The sequence below is a fragment of the Rhinoderma darwinii genome, chromosome 5 (assembly GCF_050947455.1).
Source record: "Rhinoderma darwinii isolate aRhiDar2 chromosome 5, aRhiDar2.hap1, whole genome shotgun sequence".
NCBI lineage: Eukaryota > Metazoa > Chordata > Amphibia > Anura > Rhinodermatidae > Rhinoderma > Rhinoderma darwinii.
In genome coordinates this window covers 2,214,347-2,236,234 of record NC_134691.1, presented here as the reverse complement: position 1 = coordinate 2,236,234, position 21,888 = coordinate 2,214,347, and the positions used below count along the sequence as shown (strand labels likewise).

The window sequence follows — 21,888 nt, the reverse complement described above, 5'->3', positions numbered from 1 at the left end:
CCCCTGTCACGCAGAGCTACGTATGAGGACGAGCGCTCGTTACTCCTGTCACGCGGAGCTACGTATGAGGACGAGCGCTCTTTACTCCTGTCACGCGGAGCTACGTATGAGGACGAGCGCTCGCTACTCCTTTCACGCGGAGCTACGTATGAGGACGAGCTCTCGTTACTCCTGTCACGCGGAGCTACGTATGAGGACGAGCGCTCGTTACTCCTGTCACGCGGAGCCACGTATGAGGACGAGCGCTCGTTACTCCTGTCACGCGGAGCTACGTATGAGGACGAGCGCTCGTTACTCCTGTCACGCGGAGCTATGTATGAGGACGAGCGCTCGTTACTCCTGTCACGCGGAGCTACGTATGAGGACGAGCGCTCGTTACTCCTGTCACGCGGAGCTACGTATGAGGACGAGCGCTCGTTACTCCTGTCACGCGGAGCTACGTATGAGGACGAGCGCTCGTTACTCCTGTCACGCGGAGCTACGTATGAGGACGAGCGCTCGTTACTCCTGTCACGCGGAGCTACGTATGAGGACGAGCGCTCGTTACTCCTGTCACGCGGAGCTACGTATGAGGACGAGCGCTCGTTACTCCTGTCACGCGGAGCTACGTGTGAGGACGAGCGCTCGTTACTCCTGTCACGCGGAGCTACGTGTGAGGACGAGCGCTCGTTACTCCTGTCACGCGGAGCTACGTATGAGGAGGAGCGCTCGTTACTCCTGTCACGCGGAGCTACGTATCAGGACGAGCGCTCGTTACTCCTGTCACGCGGAGTTACGTATGAGGACGAGCGCTCGTTACTCCTGTCACGCGGAGCTATGTATGAGGACGAGCACTCGTTACTCCGACCCCTCGTCCTCATACATTTCCTTCGTGTCGGCATGTGCGGCCGGCAGCGATAATAATCTGATGAACGAGCGTTTGCTTGATCAAAGTGTCTTCACTGTGCAGGAGATCCAGGACACATACCCCGAGCGCACAGGTCTGATGATGCCCATGCCTTTCAACATATACCAGCGCCAGCCACAGTGCCCCTTCTCTTACTTTGGGCAGCCGTGAGTCTTTGGTGGTTCAGTGACAGCAGCAGGGTCCAGGGTCATCCGGGAGAAAACCCTGATCTTCTAGGAGTCCAGGAGGTCTCCCTTTTACACAGAATGGGGAGTGTGAATATGTGTGTGTCTCTGAGAATGTATCACACATGATAAGATTAGATACACCGATCCAGCAGACAGTATCACACATGTTAGGCTTAGATACACCGCCTTAGCAGACAGTATCACACATGTTGGGCTTAGATACACCGCCTTAGCAGACAGTATCACACATGTTAGGCTTAGATACACCGGCTTAGCAGAACACTGCACTGGAAATGATTGTATAAGGGAATCCATAGAGCCCATCCCACACCTGCTATGTGAACATGATCTATTGTCGTCCTATGATTGCCTTCATGCGTAACATGTTCTATAGGATTATCGGGGTGGAACGTGACTTGATGAGTTTACACAACACGCAGATGATATTTTCTGTATATTGCTGTGAGATCAGGGATGTGTCGGCACTTCTGGAACTTCTGGAACAAAATGTTCTTTTTCAGGTGTGAATGTGACGCGACTAATGCGGATGTGGAGTTACCCCGACCCTGGGGACACGTTACATAAATGATCACTGCATGCCGCAAAAATTACTTCCTAGAATGATTTAATCTTAAAATACATCTAACCATGAATACAATATTTACTCTGGCAGAAATACAGTCATACGGTGTCACTGAAATCTTATACAATTCTCATAATCCAGCAACCTGAGAAACCATCAATCATAAGAATTATACTAGAGCCAACAATGTGTGGAGTGTGCAGTGTGGATGATGATGGAGATGACAATGTGTGGAGTGTGCAGTGTTGATGATGATGGAGATGACAATGTGTGGAGTGTGCAGTGTTGATGATGATGGAGATGACAATGTGTGGAGTGTGCAGTGTGTATGATGATGGAGATGACAATGTGTGGAGTGTGCAGTGTGGATGATGATGGAGATGACAATGTGTGGAGTGTGCAGTGTGGATGATGATGGAGCTGACAATGTGTGGAGTGTGCAGTGTGGATGATGATGGAGCTGACAATGTGTGGAGTGTGCAGTGTGGATGATGATGGAAATGACAATGTGTGGAGTGTGCAGTGTGGATGATGATGGAGCTGACAATGTGTGGAGTGTGCAGTGTGGATGATGATGGAGATGACAATGTGTGGAGTGTGCAGTGTGGATGATGATGGAGATGACAATGTGTGGAGTGTGCAGTGTGGATGATGATGGAGATGACAATGTGTGGAGTGTGGATGATGATGGAGATGACAATGTGTGGAGTGTGGATGATGATGGAGATGACAATGTGTGGAGTGTGGATGATGATGGAGATGACAATTTGTGGAGTGTGCAGTGTGGATGATGATGCAGCTGACAATGTGTGGAGTGTGCAGTGTGTATCATGATGGAGATGACAATGTGTGGAGTGTGCAGTGTGGATGATGATGCAGCTGACAATGTTTGGAGTGTGCAGTGTGGATGATGATGGAGATGACAATGTGTGGATTGTGCAGTGTGGATGATGATGGAGATGACAATGTGTGGAGTGTGCAGTGTGGATGATTATGGAGCTGACAATGTGTGGAGTGTGCAGTGTGGATGATGATGGAGCTGACAATGTGTGGAGTGTGGAGTGTGGATGATGATGGAGATGACAATGTGTGGAGTGTGCAGTGTGGATGATGATGGAGATGACAATGTGTGGAGTGTGCAGTGTGGATGATGATGGAGCTGACAATGTGTGGAGTGTGCAGTGTGGATGATGATAGAGATGACAATGTGTGGAGTGTGCAGTGTGGATGATGATGGAGATGACAATGTGTGGATGATGATGCAGCTGACAATGTGTGGAGTGTGCAGTGTGGATAATGATGGAGCTGACAATGTGTGGAGTGTGCAGTGTGGATGATGATGGAGCTGACAATGTGTGGAGTGTGCAGTGTGGATGATGATGGAGCTGACAATGTGTGGAGTGTGCAGTGTGGATGATGATGGAGCTGACAATGTGTGGAGTGTGCAGTGTGGATGACGATGATGATGGAGCTGACAATGCGTGGAGTGTGGATGATGATGGAGATGACAATGTGGAGTGTGCAGTGTGGATGATGATGGAGCTGACAATGTGTGGAGTGTGCAGTGTGGATGATGATGGAGCTGACAATGTGTGGAGTGTGCAGTGTGGATGATGATGGAGCTGACAATGTGTGGAGTGTGGATGATGATGGAGCTGACAATGTGTGGAGTGTGCAGTGTGGATGACGATGATGATGGAGCTGACAATGCGTGGAGTGTGGATGATGATGGAGATGACAATGTGGAGTGTGCAGTGTGGATGATGATGGAGATGACAATGTGTGGAGTGTGCAGTGTGGATGATAATAATGGAGCTGACAATGTGGAGTGTGGATGATGATGGAGATGACAATGTGTGGAGTGTGCAGTATGGATGATGAGGGAGATGACAATGTGTGGTGCAGTGTGGATGATGATGGAGCTGACAATGTGTGGAGTGTGCAGTGTGGATGATGATGGAGCTGACAATGTGTGGAGCGTGCAGTGTGGATGATGATGGAGCTGACAATGTGTGGAGCGTGCAGTGTGGATGATGATGGAGCTGACAATGTGTGGAGTGTGCGGTGTGGATGATGATGGAGATGACAATGTGTGGGAGTCTGCAGTGTGGATGATGATGGAGCTGACAATGTGTGGAGTGTGCAGTGTGGATGATGATGGAGCTGACAATGTGTGGAGTCTGCAGTGTGGATGATGATGGAGCTGACAATGTGTGGAGTGTGCAGTGTGGATGATGATGGAGCTGACAATGTGTGGAGTGTGCAGTGTGGATGATGATGGAGCTGACAATGTGTGGAGTGTGCAGTGTGCATGACGATGGAGATGACAATGTGTGGCGCGTGTAGTGTGGATGACGATGGAGCTGACAACGTGTGTATGATGGAGATGACAATGTGTGGAGTGTGCAGTGTAGATGATGATGGAGCTGACAATGTGTGGAGTGTGCATTGTGGATGATGATGGAGCTGACAATGTGTGGAGTGTGGATGATGATGGAGATGACAATGTGTGGAGTGTGCAGTGTGGATGATGATGGAGCTGACAATGTGTGGAGTGTGCAGTGTGGATGATGATGGAGCTGACAACATGTGGAGTGTGCAGTGTGGATGATGATAGAGCTGACAATGTGTGGAATGTGCAGTGAGGATGATGATGGAGATGACAATGTAGAGTGTGTAGTGTGGATTATGATGGAACTGACAATGTGTGGAGTGTGCAGTGTGGATGATAACGGAGCTGACGTGTGGAGTGTGCAGTGTGGATGATGATGGAGATGACAACGTGTGGAGTGTGCAGTGTCGATAACGGAGCTGACAAGGTGTGGAGTGTGCATTGTGGATGATGGAGCCTACAATGTGTGTAGTGTGGATGAGGGTGGAGCTGACAACGTGTGGAGTGTGCAGTGTGTATGTTGGAGCTGACAATGTGTGGAGTGTGCAGTGTGGATGATGATGGAGCTGACAATGTGTGGAGTGTGCGGTGTGGATGATGATGGAGATGACAATGTGTGGGAGTCTGCAGTGTGGATGATGATGGAGCTGACAATGTGTGGAGTGTGCAGTGTGGATGATGATGGAGCTGACAATGTGTGGAGTGTGCAGTGTGGATGATGATGGAGCTGACGATGTGTGGAGTGTGTATGATGATGGAGCTGACAATGTGTGGAGTGTGCGGTGTGGATGATGATGGAGCTGACATTGTGTGGAGTGTGCAGTGTGGATGATGATGGAGCTGACAATGTGTGGAGTGTGTAGTGTGGATGATGATGGAGATGACAATGTATGGAGTGTGCGGTGTGGATGATGGAGATGACAATGTGTGGAGTGTGCAGTGTGGATGATGATGGAGCTGACAATGTGTGGAGTGTGCAGTGTGGATGATGATTGAGCTGACAATGTGTGGAGTGTGCAGTGTGGATGTTGATGGAGCGGACAATATGTTGAGTGGGCAGTGTGGATGATGATGGATCTGACAATGTGTGGAGTCTGCAGTGTGGATAACGTTGATGGAGCTGACAATGTGTGGAGTGTGCAGTGTGGATGATGATGGAGCTGACAATGTGTGGAGTGTGCGGTGTGGATCATGATGGAGCTGACAATGTGTGGAGTGTGCAGTGTGGATGACGATGATGATGGAGCTGACAATGCGTGGAGTGTGCAGTGTGGATGATGATGGAGATGACAATGTGGAGTGTGCAGTGTGGATGATGATGGAGCTGACAATGTGTGGAGTGTGCAGTGTGGATGATGGAGCTGACAATTTGTGGAGTGTGCAGTGTGGATTATGATGGAGATGACAATGTGTGGAGTGTGCAGTGTGGATGATGATGGAGCTGACAATGTGTGGAGTGTGTAGTGTGGATGATGATGGAGCTGACAATGTGTGGAGTGTGCAGTGTGGATGTTGATGGAGCTGACAATGTGTTGAGTGGGCAGTGTGGATGATGATGGATCTGACAATGTGTGGAGTCTGCAGTGTGGATAACGTTGGTGGAGCTGACGTGTGGAGTGTGCAGTGTCGATAACGGAGCTGACAAGGTGTGGAGTGTGCATTGTGGATGATGGAGCCTACAATGTGTGTAGTGTGGATGAGGGTGGAGCTGACAACGTGTGGAGTGTGCAGTGTGTATGTTGGAGCTGACAATGTGTGTAGTGTGGATGAGGGTGGGGCTGACAATGTGTGGAGTGTGCAGTGTGGATGATGATGGAGCTGACAATGTGTGGAGTGTGCGGTGTGGATGATGATGGAGATGACAATGTGTGGGAGTCTGCAGTGTGGATGATGATGGAGCTGACAATGTGTGGAGTGTGCAGTGTGGATGATGATGGAGCTGACAATGTGTGGAGTGTGCAGTGTGGATGATGATGGAGCTGACAATGTGTGGAGTGTGCGGTGTGGATGATGATGGAGATGACAATGTGTGGGAGTCTGCAGTGTGTATGATGATGGAGCTGACAATGTGTGGAGTGTGCGGTGTGGATGATGATGGAGATGACAATGTGTGGAGTGTGCAGTGTGGATGATGATGGAGCTGACAATGTGTGGAGTGTGCAGTGTGGATGATGATGGAGCTGACAATGTGTGGAGTGTGTATGATGATGGAGCTGACAATGTGTGGAGTGTGCGGTGTGGATGATGATGGAGCTAACATTCTGTGGAGTGTGCAGTGTGGATGATGATGGAGCTGACAATGTGTGGAGTGTGTAGTGTGGATGATGATGGAGCTGACAATGTGTGGAGTGTGCAGTGTGGATGTTGATGGAGCTGACAATGTGTTGAGTGGGCAGTGTGGATGATGATGGATCTGACAATGTGTGGAGTCTGCAGTGTGGATAACGTTGATGGAGCTGACAATGTGTGGAGTGTGCAGTGTGGATGATGATGGAGCTGACAATGTGTGGAGTGTGCAGTGTGGATGACGATGGAGATGACAATGTGTGGCGCGTGTAGTGTGGATGACGATGGAGCTGACAACGTGTGTATGATGGAGATGACAATGTGTGGAGTGTGCAGTGTTATACCAAAGTTAGTTTGTTTAATAACGATATTCAAGAAGTAAAAACTGAGGTTAAGTTTTATGTAAAGTTCTAGACCAGTGTGCCTCAGCATTGGACTATTGGAGGCGTCAGATAAAAAGGTACAGCAGTGGTATATTCCCATTTGAAAACACCTTCCTGTATATGGATTTTTATTTATTTATATTTTTGTTGTTGTTGGAAAGGAAAATTTTAGAGCAGAAAATTCTGTGCAGTATATACATATAAAGAAGAAAAATTAGTTTGCATGTATCACTTCTAGTTATTGCTCAATGTGAACGTTTAATGTAAAGATGTTATTTGTTAATGTTTTTTTCTAATTGAATTATCTGATTAAGATCAATTACTGATTATGCGATGAAAAGCTTGTTCTCCACAGGAAGAGTCTAACTGGGAGCGGAAGGGGTGAGAACCAGATTCTAACAGAATGTGGACAGATAAAGGTAGGTAAACTGGTAGCACCCAAGGCATTCTTGATGGCACTTGCATTGATGGTGTGTGATCTCACATATGCCCCAAGATTGCAAGGATCGATGTGGTGAGATCTAATTGGTATGCACCAGGCTGTTGCTGCTAAATTCTGTTAGAGCTGTTTGATTTGCCTACAGAACAGTCCTGGCACCGGTGCCAACCTTATCATACCTGCCTCCCACGAAGAGAACAGACCTTGAGAGGGCCTTCCTAGGCAATACAAATTAGAGTATGATAAATTGGTTTGCGACATTGGTCAGATAAACATGTGGAATCTGTGTATATTTTTGTGAGTTGGAGCTGTTCCAGGTAATCAGCTCAAAACAACGTACAAATCCTGCTGAAAAATGTAACACCAAGTGCAAATATAATGTACCCAGTAACTACACATCTTCTAGGTGCCCTGTCCATTGTAACAGAGAAGTTTTTCTTATATAAAGGTGTGTGTTTGATTTAGTTTAAGGGCCTGCCATTGTTATTGTATTTACTTAGAACAACTTTTATATTACGTAGATGATATCACCAGATTAGTATTTATTTTAACAATTGACAAGGGTTGGGGGTCCCCAGCAAGTGCCAGTAAACATGCTAAAAGGCTTTTAATATGATGAACTCCATCACTGAGATGCGGCAGGCGCAGCCTGAGCCAGTACAACGCGTTTGTCATGAACTGACGGCAGTGTCACAATTCTAAGCAGCCGCCCAGACAAGCAACTTACCGGAGGAAGAGGACTGATACGGAGGGTTTGTGGTAGTCATAATAAAATTCCACTAATCCGTCTACGTGGGATCTCACCCCAGGCTCACAGCATGAGGTGCTGTGTTCAGCTCGGTGACGTATACTTAAAGAGACGGTGTCAGACAGATGAGAAGGACCAAACCAACTCTTGATGCCATCAGCAAAGATCAAAGTAAAGACCAAAGACCTGAGTGAATCTGTCAGCAGTATCAAGTGTTTTAATAAGTAAGTGACCAGGAGGGGGTAATCATAAATCCCCCATCGGTCACCACTGTGCAGTCTGACTCCACAATTGTGTGGGTTACCCTGAGCGTCACAGGCAGTGAAGAGCAGAAGATAGAAGAGGATAATGATGATGTACAGGACTTGTCAATGCACTGGTGGGACCCTATACCCAAACCGGACATTGGTGATGGCATCATATTAGTTGTGGCCCTATTGATATATTGTTTGAGTTTTATAATCATAATATATAATTTCTGTAATTTAATATGAGAAAAAGGGGGGTTTGTGAAGGATGGTTTATTTGCTTATATTCTCTGTATGAAATGACATTATGAATTATCAAGCAGGATGCCGAACAACTAAGATATGTATTATGTGAAAGTGATTATAATAATGTTTAAATGATTTAATTTCGTGCAGCAGCATCTTGTCTGGAGTTCCCATCTTGGTTCCTTTGTAGTGAATAGGAAAGTCATTGTTCCTTTAACACAAGTAATGTTGATTTTGTATGTTTTATCTTTGACCTTGGCTCCCATATGAAGTTTGCAGAGAAGGCACAGGGAGTGAGAAGGGAGGGTGGTAAATATGCGTGTGGGAGAGCCTCCCCCATCATACAGGAACATTCTTGTATATAGAGATAAAACCACAGTGTATGTATGGTTACTGATGACCCCAACACACTAAAACCTTTTTATTACAGGTACCCTTTTCCGGATGTATATTTAATGTTAGTTATATAGAATGGAAGAACCAGACTATTGTATTTCTCCCGGATTTGGATGAGATTGTAAGCACAGTATGGGTACCGGACCCATTGCCAACACCTAATATTAGTCTCCCTTAGATGAGTTGAATAAATTTCTAAAAGACGCAGAAGAGGTAAAAGAGATGTTTAGGAGACATAATGTTACACTACAAACAGTCAAAATGAATGCTGTTATAAGTGGGAAAATATTTAGGATCCCAGATTAAGGATGACACGGCTCATCACTGGTATTATATATTTACAGGCTTTTCACCGACTGCCAGTTCAGTATTAAGCTACTTATTCCAACCACTAATATGTACTATGATTGTCTTTGTCATTATGACTTGTTTTAATTGTTATGTGTTTTATAAGATACGGAGAGCTTTCACAGCGAGGCCTCTGGAAAGAAGTGACAGGTTGTTGTGAAATTAGAGGCAGGTAATGATTACCAGACCTATAAAATCACAAAAGGTGGGAAATGTGAAAGGAAATATATTTTCCAAAGTATTTTATAACTACTGTATACCTTATATACTCATATCCTTATATGCTTGTACAAGTTAGTTATATTAGAAGGTAGATGCTCTGGGACTTTAAGGCAGTAGTGGCGTGTGCAAAACACTACGCAGCAATAATAGGTAACGAGGGAACGGCCCCTCTAAGAAACAATTAAGTTGTGGAACTATATCTAAACTTTCTGACTCATTTGTTACATAGTTTGTACGGTTGAAAAAAGACACATGTCCATCAAGTTCAACCAAGGGATGGGAAAGGGGAAGTGGGATGGGAAAGGGGAAGTGGGATGGGAAAGGGGAAGTAAAAAATTTCTACACATAGCAGTTAATATTTTTTTGTTCTAGGAAATTATCTAAGCCTTTTTTAAAGCCATCTCCTGTCCCTGCTGTGACGGCTCCTGCGGTGTCTACTGTCCCTGCTGTGACCAGCTCCTGCGGTAGGCTATTCTATAGATTCACAGTTCTCACAGTAAAGAGGGCTTGTCGCCTCTGCAGGTTGAACCTTTTTTTCTCCAGACGGAGGGAGTGCCCCCTTGTTTTTTGAGGGGGTTTTACAAGGAACAGGATTTCACCATATTTTTTGTATGTGCCATTCATATATTTATATAAGTTAATCATGTCCCCCCTTAGTCGTCTTTTCTCAAGGCTAAATAGGTTTAATTCTTTTAATCTTTCCTCATAACTTAGATTCTCCATGCCCCTTATTAGCTTCGTTGCTCTTCTTTGTATTTTTTCCAACTCCAGGGCATCCTTTCTATGAACTGGAGCCCAGAACTGGACTGCATATTTTAGATGAGGCCTCACTAATGCTTTGTAAAGTGGTAATATTACATCCCTGTCCCGCGAGTCCATGCCTCTTTTGATACACGACAATATTTTGCTGGCCTTTGAAGCAGCTGATTGACACTGCATGCTGAAATTTAGTTTATGATTTACAAGTACACCCAGATCCTTCTCAACAATTGACTCCCCCAGTGTAGCTCCCCCTAGGACATATGATGCATGCTGGTTTTTCGTACCCAGATGCATAACTTTACATTTATATACATTAAACTTCATTTGCCAAGTGGACGCCCAAACACTTAGTTTGTTTAAATCTGACTGCAATTCACAAACATCTTCCATAGTCTGAACTATATTACATAGCTTGGTGTCACCTGCAAAAATAGAAATAGTGCTATTAATCCCATCCTCTATATCATCAATAAATAAGTTGAATAATAGTGGTCCCAGCACTGAACCCTGGGGTACACCACTTATTACCGGGGACCATTCAGAGTAGGAATCATTGACCACAACTCTCTGGATACGGTACTTGAGCCAATTCTCAATCCAATTACAAACTATACTTTCTAAACCTATAGTCCTTAATTTACCCATTAGATGTCTATGAGGGACAGTGTCAAATGCCTTTGCAAAGTCCAAAAACACTATATCCACAGCGGCCCCTCTGTCTAGGCTTCTGCTCACCCCTCATATAGACACTATATCCACAGCGGCCCCTCTGTCTAGGCTTCTGCTCACCCCTCATATAGACACTATATCCACAGCGGCCCCTCTGTCTAGGCTTCTGCTTACCTCTTCAAAAAAACAAATCAGGTTGGTTTGACAGCTTCTGTCCTTTGTAAAACCGTGCTGGCTGTCACTTATAATACTATTTATTGTCACATAATTCTGTATATAGTCCCTCAATAGCCCCTCAAACATTTTCCCCACAATTGATGTTAAGCTTACTGGTCTATAATTACCCGGCGAAGACCTAGAGCCCTTTTTGAAAATAGGCACCACATTTGCGCTGCGCCAGTCTCTTGGCACTACACCAGTCACTAGAGATTCTCTGAATATTATGAAGAGGGGGACAGAAATAACTGAACTAAGCTCTTTAAGAACTCTAGGGTGTAACCCATCTGGTCCCGGGGCCTTGTGTACATTTATTTTATTTAATTTAGCTTGGACCATATCTACATTCATCCAATTCAGTATATCAACTGATATATTAACAGCACCGGCAGCGGCTACATCAGCTGCTCCTTCTTCTGTTGTATATACAGAGCGGAAGAACCCATTTAGTAACTCTGCCTTCTCTTGATCCCCTGTGACCAACTCCTCATTACCATTATCTAGGGGTCCTACATGTTCAGACCTTGGCTTTTTTGCATTTATATGCTTGAAGAATTTTTTAGGATTTGCTTTACTATCCTTGGCCACCTGCCTTGCATTTTGTATTTTTGCTGATTTTTTTACATTTTTACAGATTTTATTAAGCTCTTTATATTTTACAAAGGCTACAGCTGTACCCTCAGATTTGTATTTTTTAAATTCCCTTTTTTTGTCATGTACTGCCCCTTTCACAGAAGGTGTAAGCCATGTGGGGTTTAATTTGAGTCGTGTATACTTGTTAGGAATACATTTTGCACTATAATTACCCAAAGTAGATTTGAAAATCTCCCATTTATCATTTGTCCCATTATTTGACATTAGTTCTTCCCAGTCTATATCCTGAATTGCCTGAATTGTTATTGTCATTTGTTATTGTCTGACTACAAATATCCGCTGCTGATAAGAATAAAGTAGAAGCATTTCCATACAGTAACGTGTCTGTGTGTTCTTGTTCCTCCGAGCTGCTCATATTCATAAATTGATTTTTAAAAGCTAATTTGGAGCTGGATGGAACTCAAGGCGTAGTGGGTTGCAAAATTGCACTCACAGCAGTCTGGATGATGATGATGGAGCTGAGAATGTGTGGATTGTGCAGTGTGGATGATGATGGAGCTGACAATGTTTGCAGTGTGGATGATGATGGAGCTGACAATGTGTTGAGTGTGCAGTGTGGATGATGATGGAGATGACAATGTGTGGAGTGTGCAGTGTGGATGATGATGGAGCTGACAATGTGTTGAGTGTGCAGTGTGGATGATGATGGAGATGACAATGTGTGGAGTGTGCAGTGTGGATGATGGAGCTGACAATGTGTGGAGTGTGCAGTGGGGATGATGATGGAGCGGACAATGTGTGGAGTGTGCAGTGTGGATGATGATGGAGCTGACAATGTATTGAGTGTGCAGTGTGGATGATGATGGAGCTGACAATGTGTGGAGTGTGCAGTGTGGATGATGGAGATGACAATGTGTGGAGTGTGCAGTGTGGATGATAATGGAGATGACAATGTGTGGACTGTGCAGTGTGGATGATGATGGAGCGGACAATGTGTGGAGTGTGTAGTGTGGATGATGATGGAGATGACAATGTGTGGAGTGTGTATGATGATGATGAAGATGACAATGTGTGGAGTGTGTAGTGTGGATGATGATGGAGATGACAATGTGTGGCGTGTGCAGTGTGGATGATGATGGAGCTGACAATGTATCGAGTGTGCAGTGTGGATGATGACGGAGCTGACAATGTGTGGAGTGTGCAGTGGGGATGATGATGGATCTGACAATGTATTGAGTGTGCAGTGTGGATGATGACGGAGCTGACAATGTGTGGAGTGTGTAGTGTGGATGATGATGATGGAGATGACAATGTGTGGAGTGTGCAGTGTGGATGATGATGGAGCTGACAATGTATCGAGTGTGCAGTGTGGATGATGACGGAGCTGACAATGTGTGGAGTGTGCAGTGTGGATGATGATGGAGCTGACAATGTGTGGAGTGTGCAGTGTTGATGACGATGGAGATGACAATATGTGAAGTGTGCAGTGTGGATAATGGAGATGACAATGTGAGGAGTGTGTAGTGTGGATGATGATGGAGCAGACAATGTATGGAGTGTGCAGTGTGGATGATGGAGATGACAATGTGTGGACTGTGCAGTGTGGATGATGATGGAGCAGACAATGTGTGGAGTGTGCAGTGTGGATGATGGAGATGACAATGTGAGGAGTGTGCAGTGTGGATGATGATGGAGCTGACAATGTGTGGAGTGTTAATGATAATGATGGAGCTGACATTGTGCGGAGTGTGTACTGTGGATGATGATGGAGATGACAATGTGTGTAGTGTGGATGATGATGGAGATGACAATGTGTGGAGTGTGCAGTGTGGATGATGGAGATGACAATGTGTGGAGTGTGCAGTGTGGATGATGGAGATGACAATGTGTGGAGTGTGCAGTGTGGATGATGATGGAGATGACAATGTGTGCAGTGTGTATTGTGGATGATGATGGAGGTGACAATGTGTGTAGTGTGGATGATGATGGAGATGACAATGTGTGGAGTGTGCAGTGTGGATGATGATGGAGTAGACAATGTGTGGAGTGTGCAGTGTGGATGATGATGGAGATGACAATGTGTGTAGTGTGGATGATGATGGAGATGACAATGCGTGGAGTATGCAGTGTGGATGATGATGATGGAGATGACAATGTGTGGAGTGTGCAGTGTGGATGATGGAGATGACAATGTGTGGAGTGTGCAGTGTGGATGATGATGGAGATGACAATGTGTGCAGTGTGTAGTGTGGCTGATGATGGAGGTGACAATGTGTGTAGTGTGGATGATGATGGAGATGACAATGTGTGGAGTGTGCAGTGTGGATGATGATGGAGCAGACAATGTGTGGAGTGTGCAGTGTGGATGATGATGGAGCTGATAATGTGTGGAGTGTGGATGATAATGGTGGAGTGTGCAGTGTGGATGATGATGGAGCAGACAATGTGTGGAGAGTTAATTATAATGATGGAGCTGACAATGTGTGTAGTGTGGATGATGATGGAGATGACAATGTGTGGAGTGTGTAGTGTGGATGATGATGGAGATGACAATGTGTGGAGTGTGCAGTGTGGATGATGGAGATGACAATGTGTGGAGTGTGCAGTGTGGATGATGGAGATGACAATGTGTGGAGTGTGCAGTGTGGATGATAATGGAGATGACAATGTGTGGACTGTGCAGTGTGGATGATGATGGAGCGGACAATGTGTGGAGTGTTAATGATAATGATGGAGCTGACAATGTGTGGAGTATGCAGTGTGGATGGTGATGGAGCTGACAATGTGTGTAGTGTGGATGATGATGGAGATGACAATGTGTGGAGTGTGCAGTGTGGATGATGATGGAGCTGACAATGTGTGGAGTGTGGAGTGTGTATGATGATGATGATGGAGATGACAATGTGTGGAGTGTGGAGTGTGTATGATGATGATGAAGATGACAATGTGTGGAGTGTGCAGTGTGGATGATGGAGATGACAATGTATGGAGTGTGCAGTGTGGATGATGATGGAGCTGACAATGTGTGGAGTGTGCAGTGTGGATGATGATGGATATGACAATGTATGGAGTGTGCAGTGTGGATGATGATGGAGCTGACAATGTGTGGAGTGTGCAGTGTGGATGATGATGGAGATGACAATGTATGGAGTGTGCAGTGTGGATGATGATGGAAATGACAATGTGTGTAGTGTGCAGTGTGGATGGTGATGGAAATGACAATGTGTGGAGTATGCAGTGTGGATGGTGATGGAAATGACAATGTGTGGAGTATGCAGTGTGGATGGTGATGGAGCTGACAATGTGTGGAGTGTGCAGTGTGGATGATGATGGATATGACAATGTATGGAGTGTGCAGTGTGGATGATGATGGAGCTGACAATGTGTGGAGTGTGCAGTGTGGATGATGATGGAGATGACAATGTATGGAGTGTGCAGTGTGGATGATGATGGAAATGACAATGTGTGGAGTATGCAGTGTGGATGGTGATGGAGCTGACAATGTGTGGAGTGTGCAGTGTGGATGATGATGGATATGACAATGTATGGAGTGTGCAGTGTGGATGATGATGGAGCTGACAATGTGTGGAGTGTGCAGTGTGGATGATGATGGAGATGACAATGTATGGAGTGTGCAGTGTGGATGATGATGGAAATGACAATGTGTGTAGTGTGCAGTGTGGATGGTGATGGAGCTGACAATGTATGCAGTGTGGATGATGATGGAAATGACAGTGTGGAGTGTGCAGTGTGGATGATTATGGAGCTGACAATGTGTGGAGTGTGCATTGTGGATGATGATGATGGAGATGACAATGTGTGGAGTGTGCAGTGTGGATAATGATGGAGCTGACTGTGTTGGATATTTAATTTTTATAATTAGAATTATTTTGAGTTACAGAACTTATTGACGGACATCTTTACATTGTAACATTACCCATTAGATTCTAGAGTTATATTGGATAAATGATTGTTGGTCTCTCACATTTTACTTGCTGGCATCACTGTTCTAGCTGTCACTATTATGGGGCACTCTGGTTGGCACTGTTCTGATTTGCACTATTATGGGACACCGGCTGTCACATTTCTACTGTCACTTATAGGACAATCTGGCTGTCACCATAATAGGACACTCTGGCTGTCACTTTTCTAGCTATCACTATTATGGGGCTAAGATATTTAAGATCAAACACGACACATTACTCCACATTCCCTTAATAACATTTAGCTGTGATACACTCATAATGTTACATAATTATTCATTGTGTGACTACAAAATAAATATTCTGTCATTGTGTCCTATTTAATTGTAGACCAATAGAAGACAAGTTTATATTTTCTGGTCGCACTCATTCAGAATTTCTTGAATTGCTCTTATATACACAGTCGAGTCCCGTTATTTTGACCTTCTCCTACTTTCCACATCGGCAGCGCGTAGCCCATGAAGGCAGTGATGAATGGTGGGTTTGGTGGGTATATAAGGGGTGCGGTCGGCTGTCTGATCACAAAACTCATTGTTGTTACGGGTAACTAGTGATTTATCAGAGTTGTAATAAGAGCTGATTATTGGTTTTCGAGCCCGGGGTGTCGATATTTCTCACACAGCGCAGTTTTTGAACTGTTCGCGTGCTGCTGGGGTGAAAGTGAATTGTGAGTGGACAAATGGCGCTGTTGGGAATAACCGACGTGGAAACTGCGGAGCACCACGTTGATGTGAGAGGTGAACGTCGGCTACGAAGGTGCGCGAGGGAAGAACTACACGCTACAGTATAGCAGCTCACCGTGAAAATCAACCAGGGGGCAACCAGGCGGGGGTCTTATACAACAGTTCAGCGAACCCGACTGCGTATGGGGCTCCGAAGCCGACGGATGGTCACCACTCCTATGTAACAAAGGTGCAGCGGAAAAAAAAGGCTTCAATTTGCAATTGGACCACCGATGATTGGTAAAGGGTCGTCTTCTCCGATGAGTCACGTTTTCTGCTTCATGGAACGGATGGACGTTGGCGCGTCAGGCGAGAAATATCAGAGAACAAACACCCGGCAGCCATTACTGGAAGGACACGAGCCGGTGGCGGCAGGGTTATGGTCTGGGGGATGTTTTCATGGCAATCTCTGGGCCACTCATCCATGTGGAAGGCTCTGAAGGGATTTGGGTATGAATCCATCGTTGCAGATCACGTCCCCCATACATGCTGATTGTCTTCCCTGGGGCAGATGGAATCTTCCCGCAAGACAATGCGACATGTCACACGGCTAGAAATGTCCGATAGTGGTTGGAAGAGCCCGACCAAGACTTCCAAGTACTTCCCGGACCCCCGAATTCTCCAGACTAAAACCCAACTGAGCATCTGTGGGACCTCAATCGTCTTGTTGGCTCTATGGATCCTCCCCTACACACCCTCCAGAAAATGTGGGATGCTCTGCAGTCAGCACGGCGCCAGAAACCGGAGACCACCGACCAGCACCTTATTGATCATTTCCTGCCCGTCTACTGCTGTCTGTGCTGCACATGGCGGTTACTCTGGATATTAGCTGCTGCTCAGAATAATGGAACTCGACTGTGTATAATTGAATAAGAATATAATATATAATAAGAAATGTGACTCCAGCTCTGGGCACTCTGTGTGCATTGTCCATAGGGTTCCATTCATGGCCCCATTACGATCAGCGACACTGAAACTCCTAATAGAAAAAAACCTGTTGTTCCACTGGTTTGCGCTGCTTTGTGGCTATTGGCTGATGATGTAAGATTGAGTCCTCGGTTATTACAGAGGTCGGTGTTGCAGCAGAATATGGTTCGTGAATTTCCTAGTTCATCTTGATCGCTGGGATTACAGTTAGCAAATGTAGAGCAATCACGTATCACGACCTCGTTCCCTTGGAATGGGTAACCTGAAATATAATAGATACAATAGTATTTAATTTGCAGTTTTTTGATGACCGCCATGTTTACATGCTGATATATGGCTGCTGTTAGTCACTGACAAGAGGGGTGAGGAGAGGCAGGGAGCAATCCCACAAGTATACAGCAGACTCGTAACGCTCTGCAAGATCTGTTGTATGACAAATACCAACCGCGCAAGACGGACCTCTTTGAATTACATTGGGGTCATTAGGCTTCTATCGTGATTTCAGTCATTTGGACAGGAGGAACAGTGAAGCGTGGGCTTTGCTTAGACAGGAGAGTGTAGTATGGTGACAGATTGGGTTTAAGTATTTGTGCTTTAACTATTTGTGCATGTGAAGCAGAACATGGTGAAGAGTGAATAGGAGGAAATTAGTTGCACCGGATCCGATCCATGATGTGTTAAAAATGTATTTGGGTGACCACGTGTATCCCTTTAACAGACCATAATTCCTTCTAAAAATACAGAAACAGGAACAACTATCCAATCAGTAAATCTTAAGTTTAAAGGTTAAAAAGTTCAAGGGCTATTATTCACTAATAACAATTGATTGCATGAATTTCTAATGACTTTGAGCCTTAGTAATTTATAAAAAGTATACATAATAAAAAAAAGCTATAGATAAACCAAGAAGTTATAAGCCCCTTTATATTATAAAAGCATTAAAAACAAATAATCTTTGAGGAATCCCTAGATCGACATAACTGGGGCACATTGTGTGCCCATTGCGGTGCCCCCAATTAGATGAGATTGAAAGTTGAACACATTGTGATATTTTTTTTTCAGCAATAATAAAGTCCGTTTACGGTTGAGGAATATCATGACCCTGGGATAATACAAAAACACTGATGTTGAATGTTTGAGTATAGAAGCAAAATATAAAGGGAGACCCATTTAAAATCACTGTCCAAATCGAATTACTTTAATTGTTTGATCAAGTTGGTGGATACTCAAAGATATGATGGTAGAGTGATTACCCATATTTGTAACATTAAGTCATGGTAGTGAGATAGGTTTGATGTTAGTGAATTAACATTCAATATCTGTCTTCCCGATAAATTCACTGGATCTTTGGGAGGTGATAAAAAGAGAGTTAATTCAGAGCTGAGACATCAAGGGTGAACTATTGAAAGTTGTGGTCCCATTTAAGTTAAAGGGGTTGCACAGAATTAGAAAAACATGGCTGCTTTCTTCCAAGAACAGCGCAACACTTGTCTACAGGTTGAGTATGGTATTGCAGCTCAGTCCTATTCATTTCAATGGAGTTGAGCTGCAATACCACACACAACCTGTAGATAGGTGTTGTACTTTTTTAGGATGAAAGCAGCCATATTTTCAAATCCTGTACAACCCCTGTATGAGAGGATTGTGGCCCAAGATTAGGCAGATTATTTGGTGGAAGCTTTCGATACTACTTTAATACTGCAAAAAAATGGAAAATGGTCTCTGTAATGGGCACACAGTTTTGCCCCTAATTATACCTATCTAGTGGTGCAACTATAACCGTAAAAGTGCCTAATACATATTAATCGATCAGGGGTATATAGATGATTTACTTTTTTTTTGGAAAGGCCTTACAGAAATGAAGATGAAAAACATTTCTGTTGAGAGGTTTAGCGTCACACATAATATTTGGGAAAAATCAACAAAATATTTGGATCTTTATAACAAATTTTCCCAAGATGATGACTCCGGGAGTTATGTTTAAGGATGAATTGACACCAGGCAGCTGATGGAGGGAGCACTCACCTACATCTGGACTCAGCACGGTCGTCTTGCACATTATGTTGTTGCTTGTACAGTTCTTCTGGTCGGTACACTCTGAGCTGAACGTTTCAGATGGGCAATAGTAACATATTACTGATCCTCCTTAAAAATACAAAATAGCATATCATTTAAAATAAGCAGAAAAATAAATAAAAAGTTACTGCCTTATATATAGTGACATTAACTTTTCATATACATTGCCTATCTTTTATAATCCTGAGTTACATCATGTCTTATAGTATAGTCACAACCAGAGCTGCAGTCATAATTCTGCAGTTATATCATGTCCTACACTCCAATCACACTTAGAACTGCAACTAAAATTCCGCAGTTTCAACATGTCTTATTCTCCAGTCACATCCAGACCTACAATCACATTTTGGCAGTTACATCATTGTCTTATATGCCAGTCACATCCAGAGCTGCATTCCCAATACAGCAATTATAGTCACATCCATAGAATTTTCTGCATTAACCCAGCAGTCATCTGATAAATGTGATCACCGGGTTTCCGATGTGAGATAGAGCTCCTGGGTCCTACCAGACCAAGGAAAACGGAGAACACCACTGCCAGCTCAAAACAAAGCCCGGCCCCCGACCACCTAAAAACGGCAAATCCTCTCTATCAAAATAACCGTAATGGAATACATTATAATTTGTAACTTAAATCGATTTTTTTAAACTATAAAACTAAAATATAACAATGTTGAAAAACAGACACTTTTTGTTTTTGGAATTTTCCCCTATTAACACAAAAAAAATAAAAAAAATCTATTCAGATGGGGAAAACGAATAGGAAAAGAGGCAACAAACAAAACAAAAGTTTTCTCTGTCAAACTCCACGTACTGAAAAACGCTCGATTGTATATTTTTTGTTTTATTTTTTATTGATTACCAGGATATGTCCATCCAAAAATATTATTGGACGTTTGTAAAAAGTGATGAACATAATTCTGCCCCTTTCTCACATCTCCACATCGTGATTTATTTTTCTTGATAGTTCTAGATCCCAAAAAGAAAAATCAAAATTTTCTTTGTTCTACCATTTCTCATTTTACCTCCAGAATTCCTAAAAAAAAAAACGAAAACTGCACGTGATAAACTAGGTACGAAGCTTTCCTTATGATGAAAGTGTTGATGGGAAAAGTTGACGTGGACGACCTCCAGGAGGAGGATGGATGAAGACAATCCCATCACCGAGAAGTCTGAAGACCCAACTTCAAAAAAGGACATTCAGGAGAAACACTGTCACATGGTCAACCACAAAATAATATACGGATGATCTTACCGCGCCGGTAACACAGGGCCAGGACCACAAGAAAGATCACATTAACTTTCATGTTGACGTCTCAATGTACAGAAGTCCCAATGATGAGCCAGATCCTTGGCTTCTCTGGAAGCTTCTCAGAACTTGTCTTCTTGGAGGACCCGGTGATCTGACCAGGGAGATGTCGCCTCCTTTATATATAAATAGTCTTTTCCAGGGCTGGATAATAGGGAGCCAGCTCCTCCTCACGATACCTGTGATGACAGAGTTAATTAAGTCATTTACACTTTTGTGGGCCTGTTCCAAAATTCGGCTTATTTAAGGTAGGATGAGCTGGTGAGAGATCTGCCCGCCCTTCAGACGCCACCGGCTCCTGGCCCAGAACACACTGTAACGTTCATTTACTCAGGTATTTCAGGTTTTTCTATCTCAACCTCCGGGGCAGAGTGAGTGAGGTCAGGGAACTTCAAATGAAGTCCTACCAGATGAAAAGTTTTTTTTATTTTATGAACTTTTTGTTGCTTTTTTGTATTTTTGGATATTTTTCACTTTTTCTAAACTTTACTGAACCTAAAGATTCCGCGGAACAAACAATTGTAACAACATTGCAACATTTTTATAGGTGGAAGTCACATTTTGTTTTCGTTTTTTTTAAACAGTCATTTATTTCAGGAAACTTTACTCTACCTCTGATTGGAATACATTATATATATATGACACATTCTACAACTTTTTTAAAAATGTGCGGCATACAATTCCCAAAATATTGTTTGCAATAACAGAAAATAGAGTATATATTATATGATGATGACAGTACTTTTTGGGGTTCTTGTAGTTGTAGCGTCTCTATCCTCACAAATCAGTTTTATATACTTTTCTATGAACGTCCAGTAATCCGGCACCTACCAGGTTTCTTACTGCAGAAGTAACAGAATTATTCCAACATTTGACATAGGTCGTCCACTGTTCGGCGTCACTAGTTCGGTGTTTTTGGATTCTTTTCTTTTTTTTTCTTTTTTCTAAAGTAGCACTTACCATTTATTTGAATGGGCACCATGTAGCATTTAGAAATGTGTGCCCCCCCCCCCCGGTGATAATCAGCTGATCACCGACTTTATTCTAAGAATAGATTTCCACCAAAAAGTTTACAAACTGTCAACATATTCTGGATTAAAAATAAATAAATAAATGTGGGTAAATTGGTTTATTTTTTATTGAAACACGTTTTCTTCAGCAAACCAGTACACCAATATAGATGTAGCAGAGCCGAGTTGGTCACAACTCATAATGGTGTCCCAATATAATATCTATGACTTTCCATAGGACTACAGGTTATTACA

At 43.8% G+C, this 21,888-nt stretch overlaps 1 protein-coding gene across 1 annotated transcript; it reads right to left on the bottom strand.

Annotated features, from left to right (window-relative positions):
- Positions 1 to 17,255: 17,255 nt before the first annotated feature.
- Positions 17,256 to 20,621, bottom strand: LOC142652278 (ly6/PLAUR domain-containing protein 2-like). Its single transcript, XM_075827928.1, has 3 exons — positions 20,570 to 20,621; positions 19,264 to 19,383; positions 17,256 to 17,500 (listed from the first exon to the last, which is right to left on the bottom strand). The coding sequence occupies exons 1-3, from the start codon at positions 20,619 to 20,621 to the stop codon at positions 17,256 to 17,258; spliced, it is 417 nt and encodes a 138-aa protein (XP_075684043.1).
- Positions 20,622 to 21,888: the final 1,267 nt, after the last annotated feature.

Bases quoted from the DNA above. Each gene is read 5' to 3' on its own strand.
- LOC142652278 (XM_075827928.1), bottom strand. From the start codon at position 20,621: ATGAAAGTTAATGTGATCTTTCTTGTGGTCCTGGCCCTGTGTTACCGG. The intron at 19,384-20,569 runs GTAAGATCATCC...TGTATTTTTAAG, and splicing joins GGCCCTGTGTTACCGGCGCG to GAGGATCAGTAATATGTTAC. The intron at 17,501-19,263 runs GTGAGTGCTCCC...ATTATATTTCAG, and splicing joins CGTGCTGAGTCCAGATGTAG to GTTACCCATTCCAAGGGAAC.